This window comes from Mesoplodon bidens, assembly GCF_964165515.1.
Source record: "Mesoplodon bidens genome assembly, contig: HAP1_SCAFFOLD_129, whole genome shotgun sequence".
Lineage (NCBI taxonomy): Eukaryota > Metazoa > Chordata > Mammalia > Artiodactyla > Ziphiidae > Mesoplodon > Mesoplodon bidens.
Genome location: NW_027671294.1, coordinates 860,738 through 885,565, shown reverse-complemented (window position 1 = coordinate 885,565; position 24,828 = coordinate 860,738). Strand labels below are relative to the sequence as shown.

General features: G+C 43.1%; 1 protein-coding gene across 1 annotated transcript in view; it reads left to right on the top strand.

Annotated features, from left to right (window-relative positions):
* LOC308611602 (uncharacterized protein) overlaps window positions 1-24,828 on the top strand; it is a gene marked incomplete at its 5' end in the record, with an annotated part of 124,748 nt that overhangs the window by 81,179 nt on the left and 18,741 nt on the right. The window contains 6 exon segments of the mRNA XM_081260322.1: window positions 14,345-14,412; window positions 16,558-16,624; window positions 20,250-20,385; window positions 21,803-21,915; window positions 22,503-22,649; window positions 23,270-23,517. Coding sequence (XP_081116448.1) covers window positions 14,345-14,412; window positions 16,558-16,624; window positions 20,250-20,385; window positions 21,803-21,915; window positions 22,503-22,649; window positions 23,270-23,517 — 779 coding nt within the window.

The following is a 24,828-nucleotide window of genomic DNA, read 5'->3' as shown; positions in this document are numbered from 1 at the left end:
CTGGCTCACTTATGCCAGGGTGAAGGAGGGGTATGGTATTTATAATTGTTATGTGGGGCGAGCCTGCGGCAACAAAGGCCAGCATGACGTGGCAACAGCCTGAGGCGCAGTGTGTGTTCTGCTGGGGAAGTTGTCCCTTGATCATGGGACCTTGGCAGTGGCGGGCTGCACAGGCTCCTGGGGTGGGGGTGGGGGTGTGTGGATAGTGACCTGTGCTTGCACACAGGATTCTTGGTGGCTGCAGCAGCAGTGTTAGCATTTCATGCCCGTCTCTGGGGTCCAAGCTGATAGCCACGGCTTGCGCCCACCTCTGGATCTCATTTAGGTGGTGCTCTGCCTTCTGTGGGCAGACAGGGAAGGAATCCCCTGTCCTTGTGCACCCCGAAACAATGGTCTCTTGCCTCTTAGGCAGTTCCAGGCTTTTTCCCAGACTCCCTCCCAGCTAGCTGTGGCGCACTAGCCCCCTTCAGGCTGTGTTCACCCAGCCAACCCCAGTCCTGTCCCTGGGATCTGACCTCCGAAGACAGCCTCAGCTCTCAGCCCCCACCCACCCCAGCAGGTGAGCAGACAAGCCTCTCGGACTGGTGAGTACTGGTCAGCCCCGATCCTCTGTGCAGGAATCTCTCCGCTTTGCTCTCTGCACCCCTGTTGCTGCACTCTCCTCCATGGCTCCAAAGCTTCCCCCCACCGCCACCCCCTGTCTCCGCCAGTGAAGGGGCTTCCTACTGTGTGGAAACTTTTCCTCCTTCTAGCTCTCTCCCAGAGGTGCAGGTCCCATCCCTATTCTTTTGTCTCTGTTTTTTCTTTTTTCCTACCGAGGTACGTGGGGATTTTCTTGCCTTTTGTGACATCTGAGGTCTTCTGCCAGCGTTCAGTAGGTGTTCTGTAGGAGTTGTTCCACATGTAGATGTATTTCTGATGTATTTGTGGGGAGGGTGGTGATCTCCGCATCTTACTCCTCCATGTTGAAGGTCCCCCTGCTAGCCAGCTTTTAAAGTTGGCTCCTGATGTAGTTTTCGACCAAGCAGAATAAGGAATACTTTTCACTAAGGAAAAGTTTGGGAGATGAAAGAAAAGACTGGGGAATAAAAATCTAGGGGCTTCCCTGGTGGCGCAGTGGTTGAGAGTCTGCCTGCCAGTGCGGGGGACACGGGTTCGAGCCCTGGTGTGGGAGGATCCCACATGCTGCGGAGCAATTAAGCCCGTGCACCACAGCTACTGAGCCTGCGCGTCTGGAGCCTGTGCTCCGCAACGGGAGAGGCCGCCGCAGTGAGAGGCCCGCGCACCGCAATGAGGAGTGGTCCCCGCTTGCCGCAACTGGAGAAAGCCCTCGCACAGAAATGAAGCCCCAGCACAGCCAAAAATAAATAAATTAAAAAAAAAAATCTAGCTAATTTTTCCAGATGCAGCCTTACCTGATGAAGTGCTAACTGCATTAGGTGAGTCTTTGGTGGCTAGGAAATGTAATTTCTCACAGTTCATCAGCATATGACAATGAATGCTTAACTATCCGGCTAATCAACAACCGATTATCCCATCTGAATTAATAAGGCCTTAAAATGCTTTAATGGGGCCTCCCTGGTGGCGCAGTGGTTGAGAGTCCGCCTGCCGATGCAGGGGATACGGGTTCGTGCCCCGGTCCGGGAGGATCCCATATGCCGCGGAGCGGCTGGGCCCGTGAGCCATGGCCGCTGAGCCTGCGCATCCGGAGCCTGTGCTCCGCAACGGGAGAGGCCACAACAGTGAGAGGCCCGCATACCGCAAAAAAAAAAAAAAAAGCTTTAATGAATGATATGGGATTTTCTAAAAATTCTCTTATGTGTTTTATGCTTTTGAGAGCAATTTCTGTAATCGTTGCCAAGTCCTTCCCTTGCAAATGAGAAGTTCTTGGAAGTTAGAGACAGTAATCCTTCCAGGGCAACCTTCATAGAACAGTAATTTATTTAAGAAAGTAGATCTATGTATGTCTTCATTGTGCAGGCTCAGTTTCTGAATAGGAGCTGAGTGGTACCCAGTGTGTAATTATGACATGGAGCTGCCTCTGCTTTTGCATTTTTATTTATGCCGACAATGGTGCTTTTGTTGATATTACAACCACAGAGATCATTCTTACTATAAGGAGAGGACTTGAAACAGAGTAAAAGCCCCTAAATAATTCGGCACTCCAAAATAGTTCACTTAAAAAAAAGAGAAAAAATATCTCTTAGCACACCTTCATATGAATCAAAGGAGGCTGTTTTCTGCTTATGGTCTAAGATTGGTAATAATAAATATATACTCTTGATTCTGGTGTGGTGATTCTGGGTGGTGGTGGTGAGGGGGCTGGAAGCAGGACCTTGGTTCTTGTCATCTTTGAAGAAATAATTCAGTAAGGAGACCAAGATTGTGAAACAGATAAAGCACTTATTAGAAGCAAACCACGCGGGCAAACTCGAGGAGTGAGTTGCTCCCAATAATGGTGGCTTAGATCGCTTATATGGGGGCAGTCTTATGGGTTTGTCTCTGGCCAACCATCTTGCTTGTGCCCATATTTGGCCTGACTCGGGGTCCTTCCTGGTGGCATACACATCTCTCAGCCAAGATGGATTCCAGCATGAAGGTTTCTGGGGGGGTTGACAGGAGATGTTGTGGACTGGTGTTTCTTTCTCCCTTTGACCCCTTCGCTAGACTGAGGACCTTCTCTGTGTATGTGCAAGCTGGGAAATCCCCTTGACCACAATAATGAAAAAAATGTGGTCGATTTGTCTTTCACCCAATCAAGACCTGATGCTCCTGCTAGTATCTTATCTCGAAGTGTCAACAGGGGACCGGTTGCAGCTGCTCAGCCTGGGGCCCACCTATCTTCTACCTCCTTCTCATGCATCATTACAGTGTTCTGTCTTAAACGTGTGCCAACATGTCAGCATTTGTTCATCTTAAGATGGGCAGGCATGGAGAGGACCCAGAAAGTGGTGAAATGAATGCTGTTCATTTTCTTTTTGGCATAAATGACTTGCAAGTGACAATCGTTGAGCTGAATCCTGAGGAGAAAAGACTAATGAGGGATGTCATTATAGGTGTTTCAACTGTACAGTTGCACAGGTCCGATGCTTAGAAGGGCCTTGAACTTTGTTTAATGTTCTTCTGTCACCAACTTGAAAATCTTAAAAGTTTTGAAGGAGGCTTTGCATTTTCATTTTGCATTGGGCCCTCACATTGAGTAGCCGGTCCTGGGACTAATCTAAGGTCATTTAGCTAAAAAGTGAAAAGGCTAGTGCCCTTCCCATGCTACTATCCTTTACTGCTAAGTATAGAAGAAGAGTTCCAACCTATTTTGCACATACTCTGAAAGTCTTATGTGTTATCGGTTATGTAGCTGATTGGTATCTTTCCTAATGGGGCTGAATTCAGGACTCTCCGTTTTTACAAATGAGGTAAGTGGGGCTCAGGGAGGTTAAATACCACAGTCAGTGGTGGTGCCTGATTTCTGATTTTCTTTTTCTGATTCCTGGGTCCATACACACAAGAAATGTGCTAACGCAATCATCAGAACAAGTATTCAGCATCACTATTCAGGCTCCTCTGTGATCCAGAACTTCCTCTCCTCCCTGTTCTGTGTCCTCACACTATTGCAAGCTAGTTTAGTTGTTAAAGCAACTCACGCTAAATTGACCACAAATGAATGTATTACCCTCTTCTTGCTCACAGTGAATTTTATTTTCCTCTCCTAACCCAAAGGAAGCATTTTCATGGTGGATGTTTCAGACACTGTGGCAGGAAGGAAAGAGGGAGGGAAGGTTCAGAACCTCCAGACCTCTCAGATCCCAGCACAGAGCTGAGATTGCATGTCTTGGCCCTCAGTGCTGGGAACATAGTCCCAGACGGGCTGCAGAATCAAAAATTTGTTTAGCAGGTTTCAATACATACCTGAACCCAGGCCATTGCTGTGTTTCTTTTAAATAAATAAATAGATAGATAGATAGATAGATAGATAAATATAAAAAAACACACAACATGAACATCACCTACCCTCCAAAATGCAATTATACATGCCTATAAATCAGAAATGAAACTACTTAAGTTTCTTCGAACCACAAAATATGATGCATTGTTTTAGGACAAGAAAATAACAAATGAGCCAGCAGCTCAAGACTCTCCTGCCTCCAAGCTTCCCTGCAGGTGAACTTCAATTGTCTTACCCACTTCCTCCCTCCTAGGGACAAGGCCAGCTTCAGTTTGCAGTTGTATTTAGCCGTGATTTGGCTAGTTTCCGACTCAGTGGCTGCCACTCACCCCTCATAAGGAGGTTTTGTTCACTGAAGGACTTTCTTTCCACTGTGCAGGATTATCACTTCAGTTTTATTTTAGAACCCCAGGAGATAAGAGCATGGCTACGGGGCCCTGGGAGAAAGGCCCTGCTGGAGACTGATTCCCTAGTGGTCTGGCCTAAAGTCTGACCAGGGGATTGTTCAGAACAGATTATTGATTACTTTTAGTCCTTCCTAGGGTCTGGGTTCCAGAGAGTCTCCTGGAAGGATTCATTTGGTTTGATTGATTTTTCAAAAGCATTTTTAAAAAAAGACATTTTCCTGGAAACATTTAGCCTTACCTTCTTGATGAATATGTTTCCGGTTCAGTAGTACCCAGATTTGCCTGGCGTATGCTTTATTGTTCTCCCGAGAATTGAGGGTGGGTACCTTCTCACAATGGTCCCAAGAGAGAAGGCACACTTTACACTTGGAGATCTGAGCCCTCAGCGCCAAAATGCTGGCAGGTCACCAAGAGCAGAGTCACTTTCTGCCCTTTTCAGTGGGACAGTGAAAAGGGCATTTCTCTGAGAGATCGTCATTGATGGCATAATGGAAGAAACATGATAAAAGGGAGCTGTTACCAAAGGATAAACGGCTCATCCTAGCCTCAGAGACTCTCAGTGGATGAGGCGTTGAGGAATTAGAAAGTCCAGGCCCTTCTTAACCAGTAGGATTCCAGAGGTCAAAGGAACCCTGGACTTTTGAAGTTTGCAGAGCAGAGAGTAAGTGAGGAGTGAATAGAATCCAGGAAGATGGGATACAGGCTCCAACAGGTTGGAATAGAAGGCAACGGATGAGCAGGTCTGGGGGTAGGTTTGGTAGGCAAGATCCATCCAGGATGTGGATTCTAGTGCTACTACTAGACTACTCTCCATTGGTTAATGGTGTTCTGGCATAATTGCACTTAGCCTAGTTAAATCCTTTCACACGTTGTATGTCAAGAGGTACTTTGATTAGCAGAGCCTTTGAATATGCAACTTGCAAGTAAAGAGTTGAGAAGTCCTATTTTCTTTAGTTTGTGTACTCTTCAGGAATGGTGTATGTTTGTGTGTGTGTGTATGCACGTGTGTGCTTTTTGGATTTGAAGTGAGAAAAGATACTGAATTTACGCAGAACTAGAGAACAATTCAGAAAGAAAAAAAAGCCTTGGAGTGGGGAGCATTGTTTCCTTAAACCCTAGTGGAGGTGGATGAAAACCCTAGAAGGGAGAGTAGTTCTACCTTTACCAAGGCTCAGCCATTCTCCAACTCAGGCCTGCTTCCTGCTTTTGGCACAAGTGCTGCCTTTGCTGTCATGGGCCTCCATGTACTTGTCATTATCTCCAGTTTGCACGTGGCCAAGGTAAGCTTCACTAAGGGTAAATAACCAGCCTGAGGCCCCATGGTAAGTGATTACTCGAGGAGGAGACCCCAGGTCTCCACCCCACAGTTCCAGAATGTCCCCCTCCTTAGGGTCTGCTCTCACTGGGAAATTCCCCAGAAATGCACACAGTGCAAACACACAGCTTATTAAAGACCATCATCATTTTGTTAAATTTTCTATTTTCTCCACATTTCCCCCATCACCTCACATTTTCTGTTTTTTTTTTTTTAATCTTTTAAAAATTTTGGTTTGTTTTTTTGGCCACGCTCTGCGGCATGCAGGATTCTAGTTCCCCGAACAGGGATCAAACCTGCGCCCCCTGCAGTGGAAGCATGGAGTCTTAACCCGTGGACCACCAGCGAGGTCCTTCACAATTTCAGTAACCATTTCAGTCCAGGGAAAGTTGAGTTCCTTTTTAGTCTGGGGAACTACATCTCTGTGATGGATGCTTCATTTTTTACTCAGGAGCATTTTTTGCTCATTCTTTTCCCCTTCGGATATCTATCCATCCAGACCCTGTAGCAGTATTGTCTTGACCATCCTCAAGAACGACCTGAGAGGGGAGCTAATTTGTGGGAATTTTCTGACGGCAAATGTCATTCTCTTGTTAGAAACTCTCATTCTCCAGATGAAGAGTGGCTGACCGACTCACTGACGGGTGAGAAGCCAAGAAACAACAAAGGTGGATGGAAGGGGGCTGGGTCTGCTGCTTTTGCCCTCAGAGACACCTCCACCCTGCATTTATTGTAACCTGAAGGAGCAGAGTGTAACCTTCCTGTGTCTCAGGAGGTGAGGTGATCTCATGGCACTGCCTCAGCCTCCTGTGGCTCACATGCTGTTCTTTCCAGGGGGCCTGAGGTGGAGGAAGCAAGAGGCTGTGTTTGCAGTTGTGAAAGAATACCTTTCTCTTGTTCTTTTTCTTAAAAATATTCTTAGGAAAGCAGTGTTCTATTCAGCTTGACATTATGCTAAAAGCTTTTCCTTGGAAGACAATAGCTGTTCTCAGAAAAAAAGATTTACACGGAGTCCCGAGGGTGTAATGAGCTACCCCAAGGCACCTGCCTCGGGTTGGGAGTTGTCACTTGTAAGTGGTTTTAAATTAAAACGGAATGGAAAAATACACAGTTACAGAATTCCCCTTTTGGCTTCTTTGCGAATCATTTTCCATCCTCTCTGGCCTTTGTCTGTTTCTTAGACACCTGATCAGGTATGAAGAACAGAGCTTTCCCATGGCGAGAGGGTGAAGGGACAGTAGTGATCCAAGGAAAACAGAAAGCCAAAGTGGAAACCGCTCACTCCTGGGAATTCCTGTTTCTTTTATGCCCCCACCCCCAGAGGCACGTGGAGCCAAGTATTATTAAGGGATCATTGAATTCTAGAGCTTAAACATCCGTGAAGACTATGGAGTCCAGATTCCTCAATTGCTAGTGAGGGATTGAAGGTCAGGAGCATGAACTGACCTGTCTCGGTCACCTTGCTGATTGATGGCAGATGGGGTTCTAGACCTCAGACCTCTCGTCTCCTGGTTAAATCATGTGCTTTTCTTTTTTTTGTAAAGCACTGCTTCTGAGAAATGTTAGAATTAAAAAAAAAAGAACTACAACAGTATGAAAAGACCTCTCTATGGAAATTTTTAATAAAAGGATTTAGAATTAGAAAAACTGAATTGTACCCTTTTCTTGTTTTGAGATTTCCATCTCTTCAGGCAACCAGGGCTAGGAACCATGGTAGATATTAGGAATACAGAGATGAATAGTATGTGATCTTAGTCATTGAGACACCCATGATTGACATTGCGTGTGTGTGTGTATTTGTGTGTGACAGTCATGTTAACAGGTCATTATGGTACAGCAAGTTATACCAGAACAAAGTTCAGTGGAAGCACAGAAAAGAGAGCATTTGTCTTCATGGTAGAATCAAAGGGGAACTGGTAACCACGAGGGGAAGCTGTGTAAATCCCATGTGCACAATGATGCTATATTGACAGCTTTGCTTTCAGAGAAACCTCAGTGGAGAATCCCAAAACCATTTAAAGAACGATTTGAATCTTTCTTCAGAAAACATGAAAGGGGGAGTATGTAAAACCCATTCAAACCATCGTAAATTCACCTTTCCTCCTCCTCTATCTTACTGTTATCCATCTGCACACACAAATAGTGGTTCACAGTAATCCCACCTTTTTTCAGTACAACCCCTCAGAGCTATGACATTTAGACCAGTTGTGTACCTCCTTTTTACTTCCCATTTTGGCCCAGTCACTCCAAGAAAAGGAAGGTTAAGAATTCTTTCTCCTTCCAAGGCTGGTTGGAGGGGATGGGAAAAACTGTAAAACCTTACAGTTGAATAGTTTTGCTTATACCCAATCACGTAGTTTACTCTTACAAAGTTTTTACATAATATATCATTTTGTCCTTATAGTTCCCTTGTGAGTTGAGGAACAGTGTAATTATGACGCCCATTTTATAATGATGAAACTGAGATTCAGTGCCAATGCCATATGATTTTCTTGTTGAAGTCAGACTGCTACGTGCAGAGAAATGGAGGAGTGTCTTTTCCAGTAGGAAAATAGCTTTTGCAGAGACAGGGAGACCTGGAAATGATGCTGTGAACATCTCAGGGTGCCAGGACTACAGGATGGTAGATTGATTATAGGGTCAGACCATAAGGTGGGAAAGGTAATTTGGGCTGAGTGGTAAAGAACCTTATTTTTCATGTTACTTTCTCCTGAAGGCAGTGATGAGCTAACAGGATGTTATTAAAAGCAGAGAAGTGACAAGGTCAGATTTGTTTTGGAGGAAGATTTTATGGCAGTAATGTGGGGGAAGTCTGGAGTGAGAACATGGTGACATGTTGCCCAGCACAGAGGAGTTCTTAAGTGCTTAGCCCCTAGATTCAGACTCACTGGGGTTCTAATCTTGACTCTGCCATTCAGCAGCTTCATGACCTTGGAAAAGATGCTTCAATACTCCACACCTAGGTTTCCCCATTTATAAATTGCAGATAACAATAGTACCTTCTTCATGGGGCATTCTGAAGCTTGTAGAGGACTTAGAACAGTGCCTGGCACATAGCTGATTCACTTAGATCAGTGCCTGGCACATAGCTGATTCACTTTGTTTCACTTTGTTTGATTCACTTTATTATACAGCAGAAACTAACACAACACTGTAAAGCAATTATACTCCAATACTCCAATAAAGGTGTTAAAAAAAAGAAAAAAAATGGTAACAACATCGTCCTCTATCTGGACGATGAGGTTCCCAAGGAAGATAAGTCTATGGAAATGGGAGGGAAGGGTCTAAATATAGGTGACATGTCTAAGTTACAAGTGAGAGGTCTTGGCGATTGATTGGGCATACGGATAAAGGGGAAGGAGTTGAAGTATTTCTCCTTTGGGTGATGGGTGCACGGTTTCATGCCAACAGAAGAATATATGAGAGAGTAAGACTGTGGGGGACAGATACTGAGTTCAGTTTCGGGAATGTTCATTTCCAGAGGCCTGCAAATTATATAAGAACTCAAGCTAAACATAATTATAAAGCCAATATCCTATAAAATATAATCTATTTCAGAGGGAAATAAAGTTTGCACTACCTGAATAATTTTCTCAACTAACAAGGACACAAAAATTGACTATAAGTGGTTACTGTAGCAGAAACATGTAATATATGTCATCAGAATCAATGCCAAACATTCTGTCCTATAAATATGTTCATGAGATATAACAATTTATATCTTTTTAAGGGAATTAACTGTTTACAGAGTGTTTACATGTGATTAACTGTTCCACACAACAACTCTGAGGTAAAGAAAAAAAAAGAATTGCGTTTATGGTCTCCAATATTCGATGATAAAATTGAAGCCCTAAAAATTCCTATGGTTAGTAAGAGTAAAGCTCAGATTTATCCCCAAACTCTCTGAATCTTAAGCCTCATAATCCTAACCCCCAAATTCTGTGACCTCTTTCAGCTGTGTAGTAATGAGAGAAAATCCTTTATCTTTGAGATGCAATTCCCTATATGTAAAAATATTTCTTTATACTACAAGTAATACGTTCTAGGCTTCTCCAATGTGTGAGTACACATGTGGTCATGTTAGTATTAAAAACCCTTGTAATTTTAGTAAAATCTAAATCTTACTGCCTCTGCAAGACCCTGCATGCCCCTCTGTTTTGTATCTTACCCCTTTAGCACTTTGTACCCTCAACCACACTAATCTTCTTTCTATTCCTTGAACATAGCAACTTTATTATATCCCCTGGGCCTCTGCATTTGCTGTTCCCTCAAGTGGAATACTTGTTTTCCATAACTTGGCATGGTTGATTTCTTCTTGTCGTGTATTATCCTAGCTCAGATTGAGGAAGCCTTCCCGGGTCACCATATGTAATGTTCCCTCACTCAGAACCTCATTATCACATACCTTGTTCTGTTTTCTTCATAGCCCCTATTACTGGGCTCCATGAGGGCACAGACTATATGCTGTATTTTTTCACTCTTGTATCTCTGGGAACGAACAGTTCCTGCGCAAAACTGGTGCACACTCAATATTTATTGAGCAAATAAATGAAAACTTTGCATCTATTCTTGCTTCTACTCACAATTCAGGGCCTTTAAACCTCTCTTGAAAAGTTACTTCTTTCCTAGGTATCTCTTGGGGTACCCACGGGTAGCCTCAATTGTACTCATAAAGTAGCCATTGGCTACAGTCACCCTTATGGGCCAGTCCATTCTTCCCTGACGCTTAGGCTTCTTTTGGTGGTTGTCTGCTGTCCTTGCAGCTATTAAAAGGACTCTTGCTACTGCCATTGCTGGGTTTTCAGAGAGTTGCTGGATTTCATGTAAAGATGGGGGGGCGGTGGATTAGCATTCTCCAGAACTCTGTACCACACCTCAGTGTTGCTTGGCACCAAAGCTCCCTAAGTTTCCGATGAAAGAAGCTCCTTCTTCACAGCCTGGGCAGGGACCAGATGACAACCCATGTCTCCGTTATTCAGATGTTTTTCTCTCTCAGAGTCCCTGCAACTAAGACATGAAAACCTAACCCAAACTCCTCACTTGTCCTCTAGCCTCAGATGCAAAGGCTTCTCTACCTACCAACACATGCTGTCAAGTGTGGGTCACCACCAACCTGCCAGTTCCAAAAATAGTCAAACTCAGATTACCAGGCTGCGCTAACCAGATTGTACTCTGATTCATATATTTCATGGAAGCCTCACAACATGAACATGAATTTGTTATTAAAATTACCTATCATTTTAATATAACAGGACAATACATTTTCTTGTTTATGGATACTTAACGTGTATAGAAAAAGGATAAAACCGTGCTGAAAAAAGATAACACCAGATTCAAAATAGTGATTCTGTCTGAAGATGGAGGAGCAGAAAGGGAAATGGGTTTTAAATCTTTTGGGGAGTTTGTATTTCTTAAAGAAAAAGAGTTCTAGGGAAAATATAACCAAAAGTTAACAACGTTTAAATCTGGATGGGTAGGTACCTGAATCTGTCCTACTATTTTTTGAGTGTCTCCAACTATATTCGTAATTCATGAGTCTTCCTACCCATGAACATGATATACCTCTCCATTTATTTAGGCCTTATTTAATTTTTCCCTTTAGTGTTACGCAGTGTTTAGTGTAAACTTCTTATAGGTAATCTTTAGATGTATCCCATGTATTTCACTTTTTATTTATTTATTTATTTGGTTGTGTGGGGTCTTAGTTGCAACACGTGGCCTCCTTAGTTGCAGCAGGCAGGCTCCTTAGTTGCAGCTCATGGGCTCCTTAGTTGTAGGTCACCGGCTCCTTAGTTATGGCACGCAAACTCTTAGTTGCAGCATGCATGTGGGATCTAGTTCCCAGACCAGGGATAGAACCCAGGCCCCCTGCATTGGGAGCAAGGGGTCTTTTTTTCTTTTGAATTTTTGAATTTTATTTTATTTATTTTTTATACAGCAGGTTCTTATTAGTTATCCATTTTATACATATTAGTGTATACATGTCAGTCCCAATCTCCCAATTCATCACACCACCACCACCACCCCACCACTTTCCCCCCTTGGTGTCCATGCGTTTGTGCTCTACATGTGTATCTCTATTTCTGCCCTGCAAACTGGTTCGTCTGTACCATTTTTCTAGGTTCCACATATATGCATTAATATACGATGTTTGTTTTTCTCTTTCTGACTTACTTCACTCTTATGACAGTCTCTAGATTCATCCACCTGTCTACAAATGATCCAGTTTCGTTCCTTTTTATGGCTGAGTAATATTCCATTGTATATATGTACCACATCTTCTTTATCCATTCGTCTGTCGATGGGCATTTAGATTGCGTCCATGACCTGGCTATTTGTAAATAGTGCTGCAATGAGCATTGGTGGGAGCACGGGGTCTTAACCATTGTGCCACCAGGGAAGTCCCCCATGTATTTCACTTTCTGATGCTATGGTAAATGATAATTTTAAATTTCATTTTTTTATTGCTAGTATATGAAAATACAATTGATTTTTGTGTTATCAACTTTGAGTTCCATGACTTTGTTGTAAGTTTTACTTCTAGTAGCTTTTCTCGTGTTTCTTTCTTTTTCTTTCTTAATTTTAGCAAATAACTTATGCAAGTTCTCTGTGAATAAAGACAGGGATTTTTGCTTGTTTGTTTTACATTTTGTATCTTTTTCTTTTTTTGTCTTATAATACTACCCAGGAACTCTTAATATAATATTGAATAGAAGTGGTAAGAGGAGATATTATTTACCCTGTTTTTGATTTCCCTGGAGAGTCTCTCGTGCTGCCATTGGTAAATGGATGTCTCTTCTGATGGTTTAACATCAGAAAAATGACCAGACAGTGAATTTCACTTGGGGTGGAGCTAGAAGAGCTTAGCTAGATAGAAGGCTTGGTAGGCCTGAGAGTAAAAGGCCCAGAATACTTAACCCCACCCCACTTCCAGACAAGTTCCCGCTCTGGGCCTTCCTGTCAACAAAAGTAGAGTTGCTCCCTATCGCCTCTTTTATGGAAATAGCTTCAGCCAAGATTTCTCCACTTGGAACTTTCCCTAACCATTCCCTGAAGGATGGGTCTGTCCTAGTGGTAATTCAGATGACTAAATTGAAAACTCTTCTGCAACATGAACCTTATAGAACAATCTAGTGGATTTACTTGGAAAATTATCTCTTTCTTCAAGAGATGTAGCCTAAGGAGTCTTACAGGATCACAGAGAAAAGGAACTTGGGGAAAGATGTGGTATTTCCTTTCATTTTATAGTTCTGAGGAAACTGAGGCCTATAGAGAAGGAACTCGCATAGGGTAACATTAACTAATTAGGAGAGCCAGGACCTAAATCACGTTTAGTGTGATGGTTGTTCTTCTAGTACTCCTTTTAGTGTTGATAAGATATTTGACATACTGTAACGTAGGTTGTGTCAGGGCACTTGGCTTTTGGATAAAATAGACATAAGATCTCAAACAGACGTTTGAGTAGGTGGCATGAGCCAGGCATTATGCTAGGGAGACCTAATTAAGGATTCGGCAGTAGATGAAGGGACCCTGCCCTAGAGGAGCACTCAGTGGAGGAGAAAACCATAAGATTATCCAACGCATTGTGACTGGTGGTGTTAGGGAAGAGACCTGTGAACCGAGTAGGCATTGAGGAAGGAATGGGGAAAAGCCTCTGGGGTCTGGGGTTCTGGCAGTCTCCATTCTAGTATCCTCGTAATCCATACGTAGGAACCAGGAGAGCATCCTGGCCCATGATTCGTGGGTTACCATAGGCAGGACCTATGGTGCTTCCTGAATCCGGGTGTGAAGCGTTGCCTGATGGGTGGTATCTGTTGATTTTCTCAGGCAGTCCTTTCCTGGAGAGATGCTCGACCTCTGACCTCCTGGCATAGTTCTGCTTTATGACTTCATAGCAGCAGTACAAGCTGATGATGACCCTTGTGAGGCAGAGAGTGGGGGGGGGTGTTTACATAAGTGGCCCTTGTGGGTCAAGGAGTGAGAAATAAGAGTTGAAATAAGTTCGTGTCCTTGGAGGATTATGGGCTGTGCTCCATCTTTCTGGAAATGTCCGTTCATCTTCAGGAAGTCTCCTACTTCCTCTCGAGTCAGGGCTTCCAGAGGTACTTTATTAGGGTGGTTCTGATGACCTTTCTTCTGCGGCTCTTGACTCAGTCGGGGTGTTGCAAAAAGTTCAGGGTAGTTAGGTTTCCAAGTCAAAGGACATAAATAGGTAGATTTTCAGATTCACATTCCACCTTTGACACAGCCATACAGATTTCACAGCCCCTGTTAAGGGGCTGTATTTATGTATTATTTGTGGGTGTTATTAAACGTATATGTAAATGTCTATATATGTTAATACATATCATTTATGTATTATTTGTGACTTAGACTCACATATTGACAGCAGACGCTTTCACTTTAGTTTTGTAGCCTCTCAGCTTCCTACCCGAGAAGATTCAGATTTCTAGTTTTTATTAATCAGAAATCACATCTGCTCTTGTTTCTCCTCCTCCAAATGACATCGCATGCCTGCTTCCTAGAAGAGGGCTGCAGTCTGTAATTTCGGCTAGTCACATTCTGACCTGTGAGCGACTTCACCTGGCAGTCTGTCGGTTGCTGTGGCAGTGGAAAAATCAGTCTGGGGGATCTGTTTGCTGTGTATTAATGTCACCCGGGGTTTTGCTCTCTTTTCAGGTTGTAGTGCTTTTGTCCACAAAGGCTGTAGAGAAAGTCTGGCCTCCTGTGCAAAGGTCAAAATGAAGGTAAGACACTTCTGGCTAAACCAATAAGATCTTCAGAGATGGGAGATTTGGGGTTGTAGTTTTTGTTTATTTTCATCATTTGGTACCTACTTTGAGACTAAAATAACCAAAAATGATTTTTCTCTTCTTAACGCTCTCGGGAATTTGTGGCTTTTGGAAGGTAAAATGGTTTCAGAGCTTCTCCACGTTAAATGCACATTTCTCTGTGATTTTAATCTGTGTCGCCGTTGAAGTGGTTTTTTTCTTAACTGTGTCTGCAGACCTCCTCTGCCTTTCACATGCCTGGCTTCCTTCTTCAGGACCATGAGGGCAGCAGGTGGAAATCAGGGGCTCTGACACGCTGATGGGCTGGGGAGTGTCAGGGTTAAACGGGCCTGTCTGGCAGCACTTTTCTCCACAGGCTCGTGTGGATCACATGACAGGAGCAGGAAGTGTATGATGGTACGTGTTCTGAGTATGCAGCTGTGTGGTAACAGGCACTGCATATCAGAGCCCTTAAAGAAAGAGTACGAGGCTGGGGGCAGATGGGCGTTTAGGTGGCCTGTGTGGTTTTCAGTGTTGTAGTCACTCATAAATGTCTTTGTTCCTTGTCAGAAGAGTGCTCTCCAGCTCCATCTACACAGATGCTCAGCATGCTGTGTGCTTCCAGTAACCAAACGCATTTATCTAGTGCAGTGGCCTCAAACTGGAGTGTGCATTAGAATCACCTGGGGGGCTTGTTATAAGGTGACAGTGGGCCCCACTCCCAGAGCTTCCAATTTGGCGGGTGGGGAGGGGGCAGGAACTTGCCTTTCTAATAAGTTCCCAGATGATGTTAATGCTGCTAGTCCGAGGACCACACTTTGAGAAGCACTGAACTCTAGTGTAAAGATGACAGACCTCTGTACCCCAGATCTTATTCAGTCCATGGACATAAATTTTGTTTGGCTCATGGAGTAATTTTTTTTTATTTGAGTTAGTGTATTTATTGAAAAATCGTATTTCACACCAGTTTGGATTTCTGATTTCTCCTGAAGAAATGGAAGATCTCACAGCCCTGGTATTTCCCCTTACCCAGCATTCCCAATTCCCACCTTGCTCTTTTTCTTTTTTTCCATAGTACTACTTATCACCTTCTTAGGGTCTACTTAACAACTGTATTTATTGTATTACATTTACTTTTAATGATCTGTACCTTCCCCCCACTAGAATGTAAGCACTCAACTTGCCAAGTGATCCATCAATAGCTCCTAAGCACGTAGAACAGTATCTGGCCTGTAGTTCCTTAAATGTTGGAGAGGTGGGTGGTGGGTGATAATCCACTGGGGCTGAGTGACTGCTGCCTCCTCTAGACAAGATATACAAGCCCCAGCCTGCCACTCCCCCCCTCCTCCAACTCGCCTCTGTCCTTTGTTACCTGCCCGACCCCACAGGCATTTGAGTTTGTGATCTCTGGTAAGACTGCTGTTACTGTGAATGTGCTATAGAGAAGGAGAATGATAGGGATACAGCCTATCCCATAGAAAAGAATGTAACCTGAAAGGGGGAGTTCCATTTTAAATGGACCCTTTTTCACTAATGATTTATCTCAGACTAATTGCTTCAGTCTGTAATTTCTCACACAGTGTCTCTGTTCCATGCTACAACAAAAGTCTTAAAATTAGCACTTTACCTAAGAATTATTTAACACCTTATAAATGCGAGTCACTGGAGAAAGAGAAACAAAAAAGGCACAGATGCTGCTCTTAAGGAATCGGCATTCTGGTGGGGAAGATGGACAAGCAGACGATGACCATAAATAAGGAAAAAACTAGGCGGGGGCACATGCAGTATTCTAAGGGGTGCCAGTCACTGCCTCGGGTGAGGAGAAGAAAGAAGCTAACAGATGGCTCTACCAAGGAGGGATTATCTTGAAATAGAAGAATGCCATGCCTGTGAAGGTGAAGAGAGCATTCCAGGCAGAAGAGACGGCATTTGCAGGATCACAGTGCTTGGCGGGTTCAGAGGGGAGCCAGAGTGGGTGGCTTAGGACTAGGGTGCTGAGGACCCTTGGCAGGAATAGAGCAGGGAAGTAGGAGCAGCTGGCTTCCTGCTCTAAGCCTCTTGAAACTTGACAGAAGATAAATTGTAAATGCAGGGTTCCCTCAGGCTTTCTTTTCCTTTCAGCAGCCCAAAGGGAGCCTTCAAGCACATGACACATCTTCGCTGCCCACGGTAATTATGAGAAACAAGTGTAAGTAGCTCGGCCCACGTCTCATGATTCCTTTTCACCTCTCTGGTTCAGGACTTACCCATACTTCTGTAGTATTTACTTGTTATTCTTAAGCAAGATTTGAATACCTATTTTGAATACTTAGAGAAGGCTGCAGTTTCATTGACCAAAAGCTTACCATTCTACCATCAAACTCTCTGGAAGGTTCTAGAATAGTGTGTGTCTTCGCTTAAAAGGCAGCACCTTAGCCCTGTGTGTCTTGAAATTTCTCTTGCGTGAGTCGACAGTGAAACTCGCTTTTAGCAGCGTTACAGTTGCATCAGATGAGATCTTGCTTATAAACTTCTTGACAAACTGTGGAGTTATGAAAATCTTTTTTTTCCCCAAGGACTTCAGTGGTACACAAATTGGGTAAATCACACCTCTCCCATTCACATCAACCTGTCTTCTCCAGTCTGTGCAAAGCTTCACTTTGGTTTTACTTAATATTTTCCCCATTTCATTCTTCATTCCCTATCTCATTCCTTTCCCCTCATCAGCACGCACTGCAGTATACTTCATGTAAACCTCTCTAATCTGCCGTATCTTTAGACATATGTGTACCTCTGGAAATATCTCTTATGATTTTGTGCGTTAAATGTAAATTAGATGATAGGACTTGCTTATCCATTCTGCTGGGATTTTTTCCACTCAATATGGTTTTGAGATATATGTGTGTTACTATATGTAAGCTATTGTCTCAGATCGCTGCATGGTGTTCTTTCATAAATATATACCACATTATAATTATCAGTTCCCCCAAAGATGGTTGTCTGAGTTGTTTCCAACCCCTGTCATAAAGATGCAGTAATGAATATCACCTAAATTTGCTCTATGGGAGCCCATGTGAAACTTACCCTCAGGCCGTGTTTTTCAAAGGGTAGATCCTGGATCAATTAGAAGTGCCAATTCTTGGGCCCTCCCCAAACCTACTACGTCAGAGATTCCAGAGGCGGAGCCCAGTGATCTGTGTTTGAGTAGATGCTCCAGGTGACGGTGATGCACACACTCGAGCTTGAGGACCACTGCTCTGAGCCCGACTGCTCTGAGTGCTTCCAGATGGCCCCGGAATGGCTGTAGAGACTGTGCCACCAGGAGGGTGTGGAGTCCCTTTAGACAGAAGTCCAATTATTGCCCATCTTTGCATGTGGATTCCTAGAAGAAAAGTTGTGCCAGACAGTCACCCACTTTAACCAATGATCCAACCCATTCCAACACCTTTTACAAGTCTAATCTTCCTTAAACTTTTGTTCTGTGACATTATCCCTTATTTCAGAAACCTTTTTTCTTCCTTTCAAATCAGATAAAATAGCATTTTTCCAAAAAATACCTATTAGGTCTGACCCCCGCATGTATTCTTATTCCTGTTTTACCCGTTTTATTCCTGAGGTAACGTAGTGGTAAGAGTACAGATTGTGGATTCAAGTTGGATGGGTCTGAGTCCCAGCATCCCACTTAACAGCCGCATAACCTCGGACGTTTACTAAATCCCCTGTACCTCATTTTCCTCCTCTGTGAAAGGATGGTAATAGTATCAGCAGGTGGTCATCGGGTTTAAGTGAGATCACACCAGTGAAGTACTTGGTGAGAGGCCTCCTTCAGTGTTTGCTTTCACCACTACCATCACCATCACAATTAAGGATGCTGAGGCTCAGAGAGTAGTTAGCAACTTCCCTGAGTGGAGTGGATTGGTTTCAACAAAGGAAAGTTGTTGTTTTCACCCCCCTATGCTGCCTTTTAGATGCAGGTTGTTCTTTATAATGTTCAGGGCTCTGCATGACATGACTTCGTTCTGCTTCTCCAGCCGTTTCACTGATCCCTTATATACGCCCCTCTACTTACTTCCTCTTCTGCTTGTTTTCTCCCTTTCACATTAATAGAGTGTTTCTGCCTTCCTTCATGTAATTCTCCTCATCAGAATGTCCTCTTTTTCTGTTGACTTACCCACATCCTACTGTTCTTCAAGAACGGGTGTTTCTTCCTTCATCAGATTTTATCTGCTCAGCAGCTTCCCTTCTGAGACACTGAGGATGTGCTCCAGGCTCTTGAACACTTGAGCATGTTCTCTTCCCTGCCAGTTGCCCTTCTTCCCTGTTGGTGTGGAACCCACATCTCCTAGTTTCCTGTGTGCTTCCTGCAGGAAGGGTCTGGTCGTGTTACAGGGTAGCATGTTTCTGGTGTTTATTATATCACCTTCTTCTAAACAGAATTTGAATTGGAAATTAATGGTTTTATTAATTTTATTAAGTCAGAAACATCCTGTAATACTGTGAAGCCATAACAGCTGCCCCAGTCTTATTTCCTTCAGCTCCTGATGCTCCTGGGGATGCACAGGTAATACAGCAGTTTAGTTAGCTACCAAGGAAAAATAATTTGCTACCCAGATGGCAGTGTGACTACTTTAGCATGAAATTAGAGCTCCAGTTTCCTCTTTGGTCAAGTTCAAGAGAAGTATGCAGTATGAGGACAAATTAGCTATGTGACCTCAAACACATGTTGCATTTTCCTCATCTGTAAATTAAAGGAATTGGTCAAAACCTATGTTCTCAGACATTGTACAGAAGAATCGCTTGGGGAGCTAGTAAATGTGTAGGCTCCCAGGTCCCACCCGCACAGAACAAGGAGGGCTGGGAATTTGCATATCTCACCAGCCCCTGACACGTTTCTTGGTAGGTCCTCCCAAAGAACACCAGCCTCAGTTATCTCTGAGGCTCCTTTTATCCTTAAAATTCTCTCGGTCTCCTTTTCTCTTACTTTGAATTAGTTTAAATTTTTAAATATATGATTCTTTATCCTCACTGCCATCACACCCCACAGGTGAACCGCTTTTTTTAGTTTTATATTTATCTTCCTTAAGTTTCTTTATCATAATGAAGCAAATACCAATTTGGATTATTAATTATGTTTTTAAAACATAAAAGGTGGTCTGTTGCACACTTTATTCTGCACCTTGATTTTTTTTTTTTTTTTTTTTGCGGTACACGGGCCTTTCCCTGTTGTGGCCTCTCCCGTTGCGGAGCACAGGCTCTGGATGCGCAGGCTCAGCGGCCATGACTCACGGGCCCAGCCGCTTCGCGGCATGTAGGATCTTCCCTGACCGGGGCTCGAACCCACGTCCCCTGCATCGGCAGGCAGACTCTCAACCACTGCGCCACCAGGGAAGCCCTGCACCTTGATTTTTTTCCCCCTTAATATGTTATCTGCAGATCTGTGTCAGTTCATGGAGAGTGTCCTCATTTTTTTTTAAAGCTTCATAGTATTCACATGTAGGCTGTACCATGATTGATTAACTGATCTTCTTTTGATACTCAGTTTGCTTTTACCAAACTTTGCATTGAATAACTTTGGACATATGTCATTTCAAATATAAACAAGTAAATCTTGTAGAATAAACATATCCTAAATGGAATTACTGGATCAAAGATAGGCATTTACAGTTTCAACAGCTATTGCCAAGTTGTCTTCCATAGAGTTTTTGTACCTATTTACACTCCCAGGGTAAATCTCTTTTAAAGCAGTTTGCTTCTATTTGGCATTCATCAGGTGAGTCAGTGCTAGTGGGCATGTGTCGGTGATACTTCATTTGGTGTCCTTTTGTTCTTTATAGTCTCCCAGCCCAAGGAGCACCCTCAGTCCGCAGTCCTCCTGGCCCATGAAACCACTGCCGCCCCCATGTTTGCTAACAGACGGTCCCAGCAGAGTGTGTCACTCTCCAAAAGTGTCTCCATTCAGAACATTGCTGGGTGAGTGGGGATGTAAAGCTAACACAGTTGACATCTAGGTGACAGAGCATAATAATTTATACCATTTGACAAAAAGATTGTTTTAGAAAGAAATGTATAATGTAATGGGTTAGTGCTACAGCTGAGTGGGGTGAGGATTACACTTTGATGCACCATCATGATCGCCATTTTGTAGCAAGGATCCCCTTTAAACACCATTTTTAGGCCAGTTGTCCTCTGCTTTTATACATGATCAGCCCTGCTTTTCAAGAACCTGCCTTCTAAAAGGATGATTTTCAGATCAAAATAAGAAGTGGGACTAGGAAAAAAGATTTAATTCTGAATGTTTGGTTTCTATCACTTGTATTTTCATATGTCACACTTTTTTGTTGGTCAGATGAACCTGGGGGGAGGGGGTAACTGTGTTCTGTTTCGCTTTTTTTTGTTGTTTTTTTTTTAAACTTGCCTCTTGACTCTTAAGTCATGGGAGTGAATAATGGGCCGGGTACTACAGTAGGTTCCCCATCCCTCATCTGCACTGAGTTCCTTTTATGGTCCCTCCAGAAGTTGCTGTGGCCCCAGATTGTTCAGGCCTCGGCTGTCTGTGATTAGCACGGGGCCAATTATGATGTTGCTGGCTGTTTGGGGTAAGATGCCTGCCTTCCCATCCAGTAAAGAAGTCATCTCAAATGTAGGACTCAAAACATCTCTTGCAGCTCTCTTAACCTAGGCTGGAGGAAAATTCCCAACTGAAGGATGCAAATCTGCTTTTGTCTGTGTTTCCTAACCTCTGTGCTGGCTAATGTTTCCTCCTCATTAAAAACAAAGTTTCAGGGATTTTTATGTCGTTTTGTCTTTCTATTGTAATTAACCAAAGGCTTTCTTTTCCAAGTTCTCATGTTATCCAAATGAGTTTATATTATGACTTTTAAAAGTTGGCCTTTAAATAAAATTTAGTTTTAAATAACTCTGGCTTACTTTTGTGTTGTACCACAAACATCGACTGGGTGCCTAATGTGCTAGCTGGTGAGTTGGGCTCAAGAAAAGTTGGAAGAATATGGTTTAATATAAGGGCTTGGTCTATAGTTATTTAGGGAACACAGGGAAAAAGTGTAGTGGTTAGACATGAGTTTCAAACAGAAAAATTTCTTATATAATGTGCATGCAGTTTGAAGGAAGAGCATTCTCCTTGCTACCTATCATTAAAAAAAACTCCAAGGCTCAAAAAGTTCATGCTTGCAGTGATGTTAAATGCCTCCAACCTTCCTTAATAGTTTGTGTTGCATATTGCTGGGTACCTGACCTAAGTAATTTGTCTTCCATCATTGTAGTACTTGCAGCCAGCTGTCACTTTCTAGTTTTTCAGATCTTCACTTAAGACCGGAAACTGTGGCTTCTCAGAATGTATCTGACGGTATGTGTTTCCTTTTGCCCCCAGAGTTGGCAATGATGAGAACATATCAAACACCTGGAAATTCCTGTCTCATTCAACAGACTCACGAAATAAAATCAGCAAGGTCAATGAGTCAACAGAGTCCCTTACTGATGAGGGTAAGCAGAAATCACGGCATGTATTGTGTGTGTCTGCAGAGACTTTGTGCCATCTCCTAGAATGCAAGCACTAACGCATCTCCTGCCTCTTTCTTACTCCTGTGAAACTTCTCTGAACTGTCTGTAAAGCATCACATGCTTTATAATGAGTTGGTAAACCCACTTACCCTGTTGTTAGATGGTTGTCCACTGAAGGATGTCATTGATTTTAATGTGGTCAGATTCTGGTACAAACGCTTCTCCTTCCCCTAGACTTTCGTACACGTTCAGTTCTAGCTCTCTTGGCACAGCTGTAAGCCTACTCTCTTAAACAAGTCAAGTCACCAGGACCCTGATCATGTCTTAATCACCTTTGATTTATGTGACGGTTATCACCCTTAACCAAAGTCTTGAATATAGAGTATGTCACTCTGGAACAGAAAATGATCTTTTCTAATAGAATATATATTCTATGAACATCCCTGTATTAGTGTAGAGTGTTTATGTCTCATGAAATTATCACCATGAGGAACGTCCAGCAGAGGTTTTTTTTAGAGGTCACAGATGCAGGATTCTGATATTGATTTTTTTTGTATTTTGAGGAGTAGGTACAGACATGAATGAAGGGCAGCTAATGGGAGACTTTGAGATTGAGTCCAAACAGCTGGAAGCAGAGTGCTGGAGTCAGATAGTGGACAGCCAGTTTCTGAAACAGCAAAAGAAAGATGTGGTCATACGGCAAGAAGTGATTTATGGTGAGACTCTTCATGTGCTCTGCTAATATTTGATGTGCATTGTCTGGCATTGTTTATTAGGGGATTTATTGGGCTATGTCAAGTCAATTTTCAAGTATGTAGCATCTCAAAGATTTTCTTTGGAAAACTTTGAGGTATAGAGACATCTTATTTCTATCCTTTACTCTCTCTGTAAAATTATATTCTTTAATTTTATTGGACATTTTATTTAATATGAGTGCTTATTTTGTGATAGTCCTAAAAAGAGATCTCTTGTGACAGTACAGTTTAATTCCTCAGCTACAGTAGAAACTAGACTAAACACAAGTCATTTCTGGGAAATAGGAACGTAGTAAATTATGAAGGGTCTTGAATCCCAATGAAGACCACATTGGAAACCACCACTTAAGAGTGATGGAATCCAGTACACCTGTCAGAAAATAGTGTGAGGTCCCGTGAAAAATCGAGGAATAGGATGAAAACACCTTAGGGAAAAGACAGCTGTTGACTCAGTTTTAAAGTTTAAATTGGGCCGTAAATAGCCTTAAGACAAAATTGGGCTGTTAGTAGCAGCAGACACACTTTGCAGGAGAATCCTCCAGGAGAGCATTCCTGACCACTGAGCCTTGTCCCTCCCCCAGAGCTGATGCAGACGGAGTTCCACCACCTCCGCACACTCAAGATCATGAGCGACGTGTACAGCTGTGGCATGAGGGCCGACCTGCTCTTCAAGCAGCAGATGGTGAAGCTCTTCCCCTGTTTGGATGAGCTGATCAGTATCCACAGCCAGTTCTTTCAGAGGATCCTGGAGCGGAAGAAGGACTCTCTGGTGGATAAAAGTGAAAAGAACTTTCTCATCAAGAGGATTGGGGATGTGCTTGTGCACCAGGTGAGCAGCGGGTGGGCGCCTGGTGCCTCTCACACGCACTGGGGGCCCCGTAGCCGTGCGTTCACATCCTGGCTGGACTGCTCACGATCTCTGTGAGCTTAGGCAAGTGACTGCAGCTCTCCGACCCTCAGTTTCTTCTTCTGTAATTGAGGACAGTAGATTTTCTCTTTTAATGCTATTTTAAAATTTCAGAGGTAATGTATATATAAAGTACCCAGCATACATGGTAGATACGCAGTAAAAGCCAGTTTTTCTTCCTCAGAGTCTGTACCAACATCAGAGATACTATAGTTTAAGAGATCAAAAAATAGTTTTTGGAAGTCTCAACTTCAACTTGTGCCTCAAATCAAAAGGCTCATTTATCTAAAAACCACCTGAGACTACAAACTTGACTAAGAAACTGTAAAATAATTCATAAAATATATCTTGCTAATATTTTCATCAAGGTATGGTATGGTTTCAATCCTACGTCAAAAGCAATTTAACTAAAAATTGTTTTGATACTTTCAGATGTATATGTCATGGGCAGTTTCTAAATGTTTCTTTTTTAAAACATTCTTATTGAAAGATGAATAACGCTAGTATAACCTTTATAGGCAGAGGGCATCGCATCACATCTGACTAGCTCTTTCTCACCGGCAAGTCTCTGCCTCCTTGTGGAAGCAGAGGCTTACTTGCTGGAACATTTGCCTGAGAATTGGAAATATTGTCCTTTCGTTGTATTCTTGAGTCTGTACCCCTTGCACTATTAATTCATTGGTGCCTTCATTCATTCATTTTTCATGTATTCACTGGGGATTTACTCAATACCATGTGGAACCACAAAGGTAAGTATAGTGTAGACCTCTGCTTCATGGAACTCATGTTCTAGGAGTGAAGGATAGGCATGTCGTGAAGTAAATGCAGATGCAGTGTAGTGAATGCGTTCACACTGGTGGTCAGGGCCTCAAAGTGGGCACGGTCAGCTCTGCAAGTGAGGACCCTTCCTCCCCAAACATCCCCCTCCTGTCCTTTTCCATGTTTCTCCCTCTGCCCCTCCTCTCCACCCTCAGACCTGCACTGGTACTTCCTCTGACCTGTAGATCCTTGTATTTGTGCATGTTCTCTAGTAAGATGTTAGCCCCATGGTGTCCATTTGTTGGTTCTGAGCGCCAGTGCCAGAGTCACCCTTTTAGGGCACTTGCTTTGTGATGGGAGCCGATCACTTAAAAATCTCTCTGCCTCAGCTCCTCTGTTGGTAAAGGGGGAAAGGAAAGGCTACACTGAACGTTTTTTCAAGTTTTGGGGTAAGGATCAAGTTGTGTTGCCTCC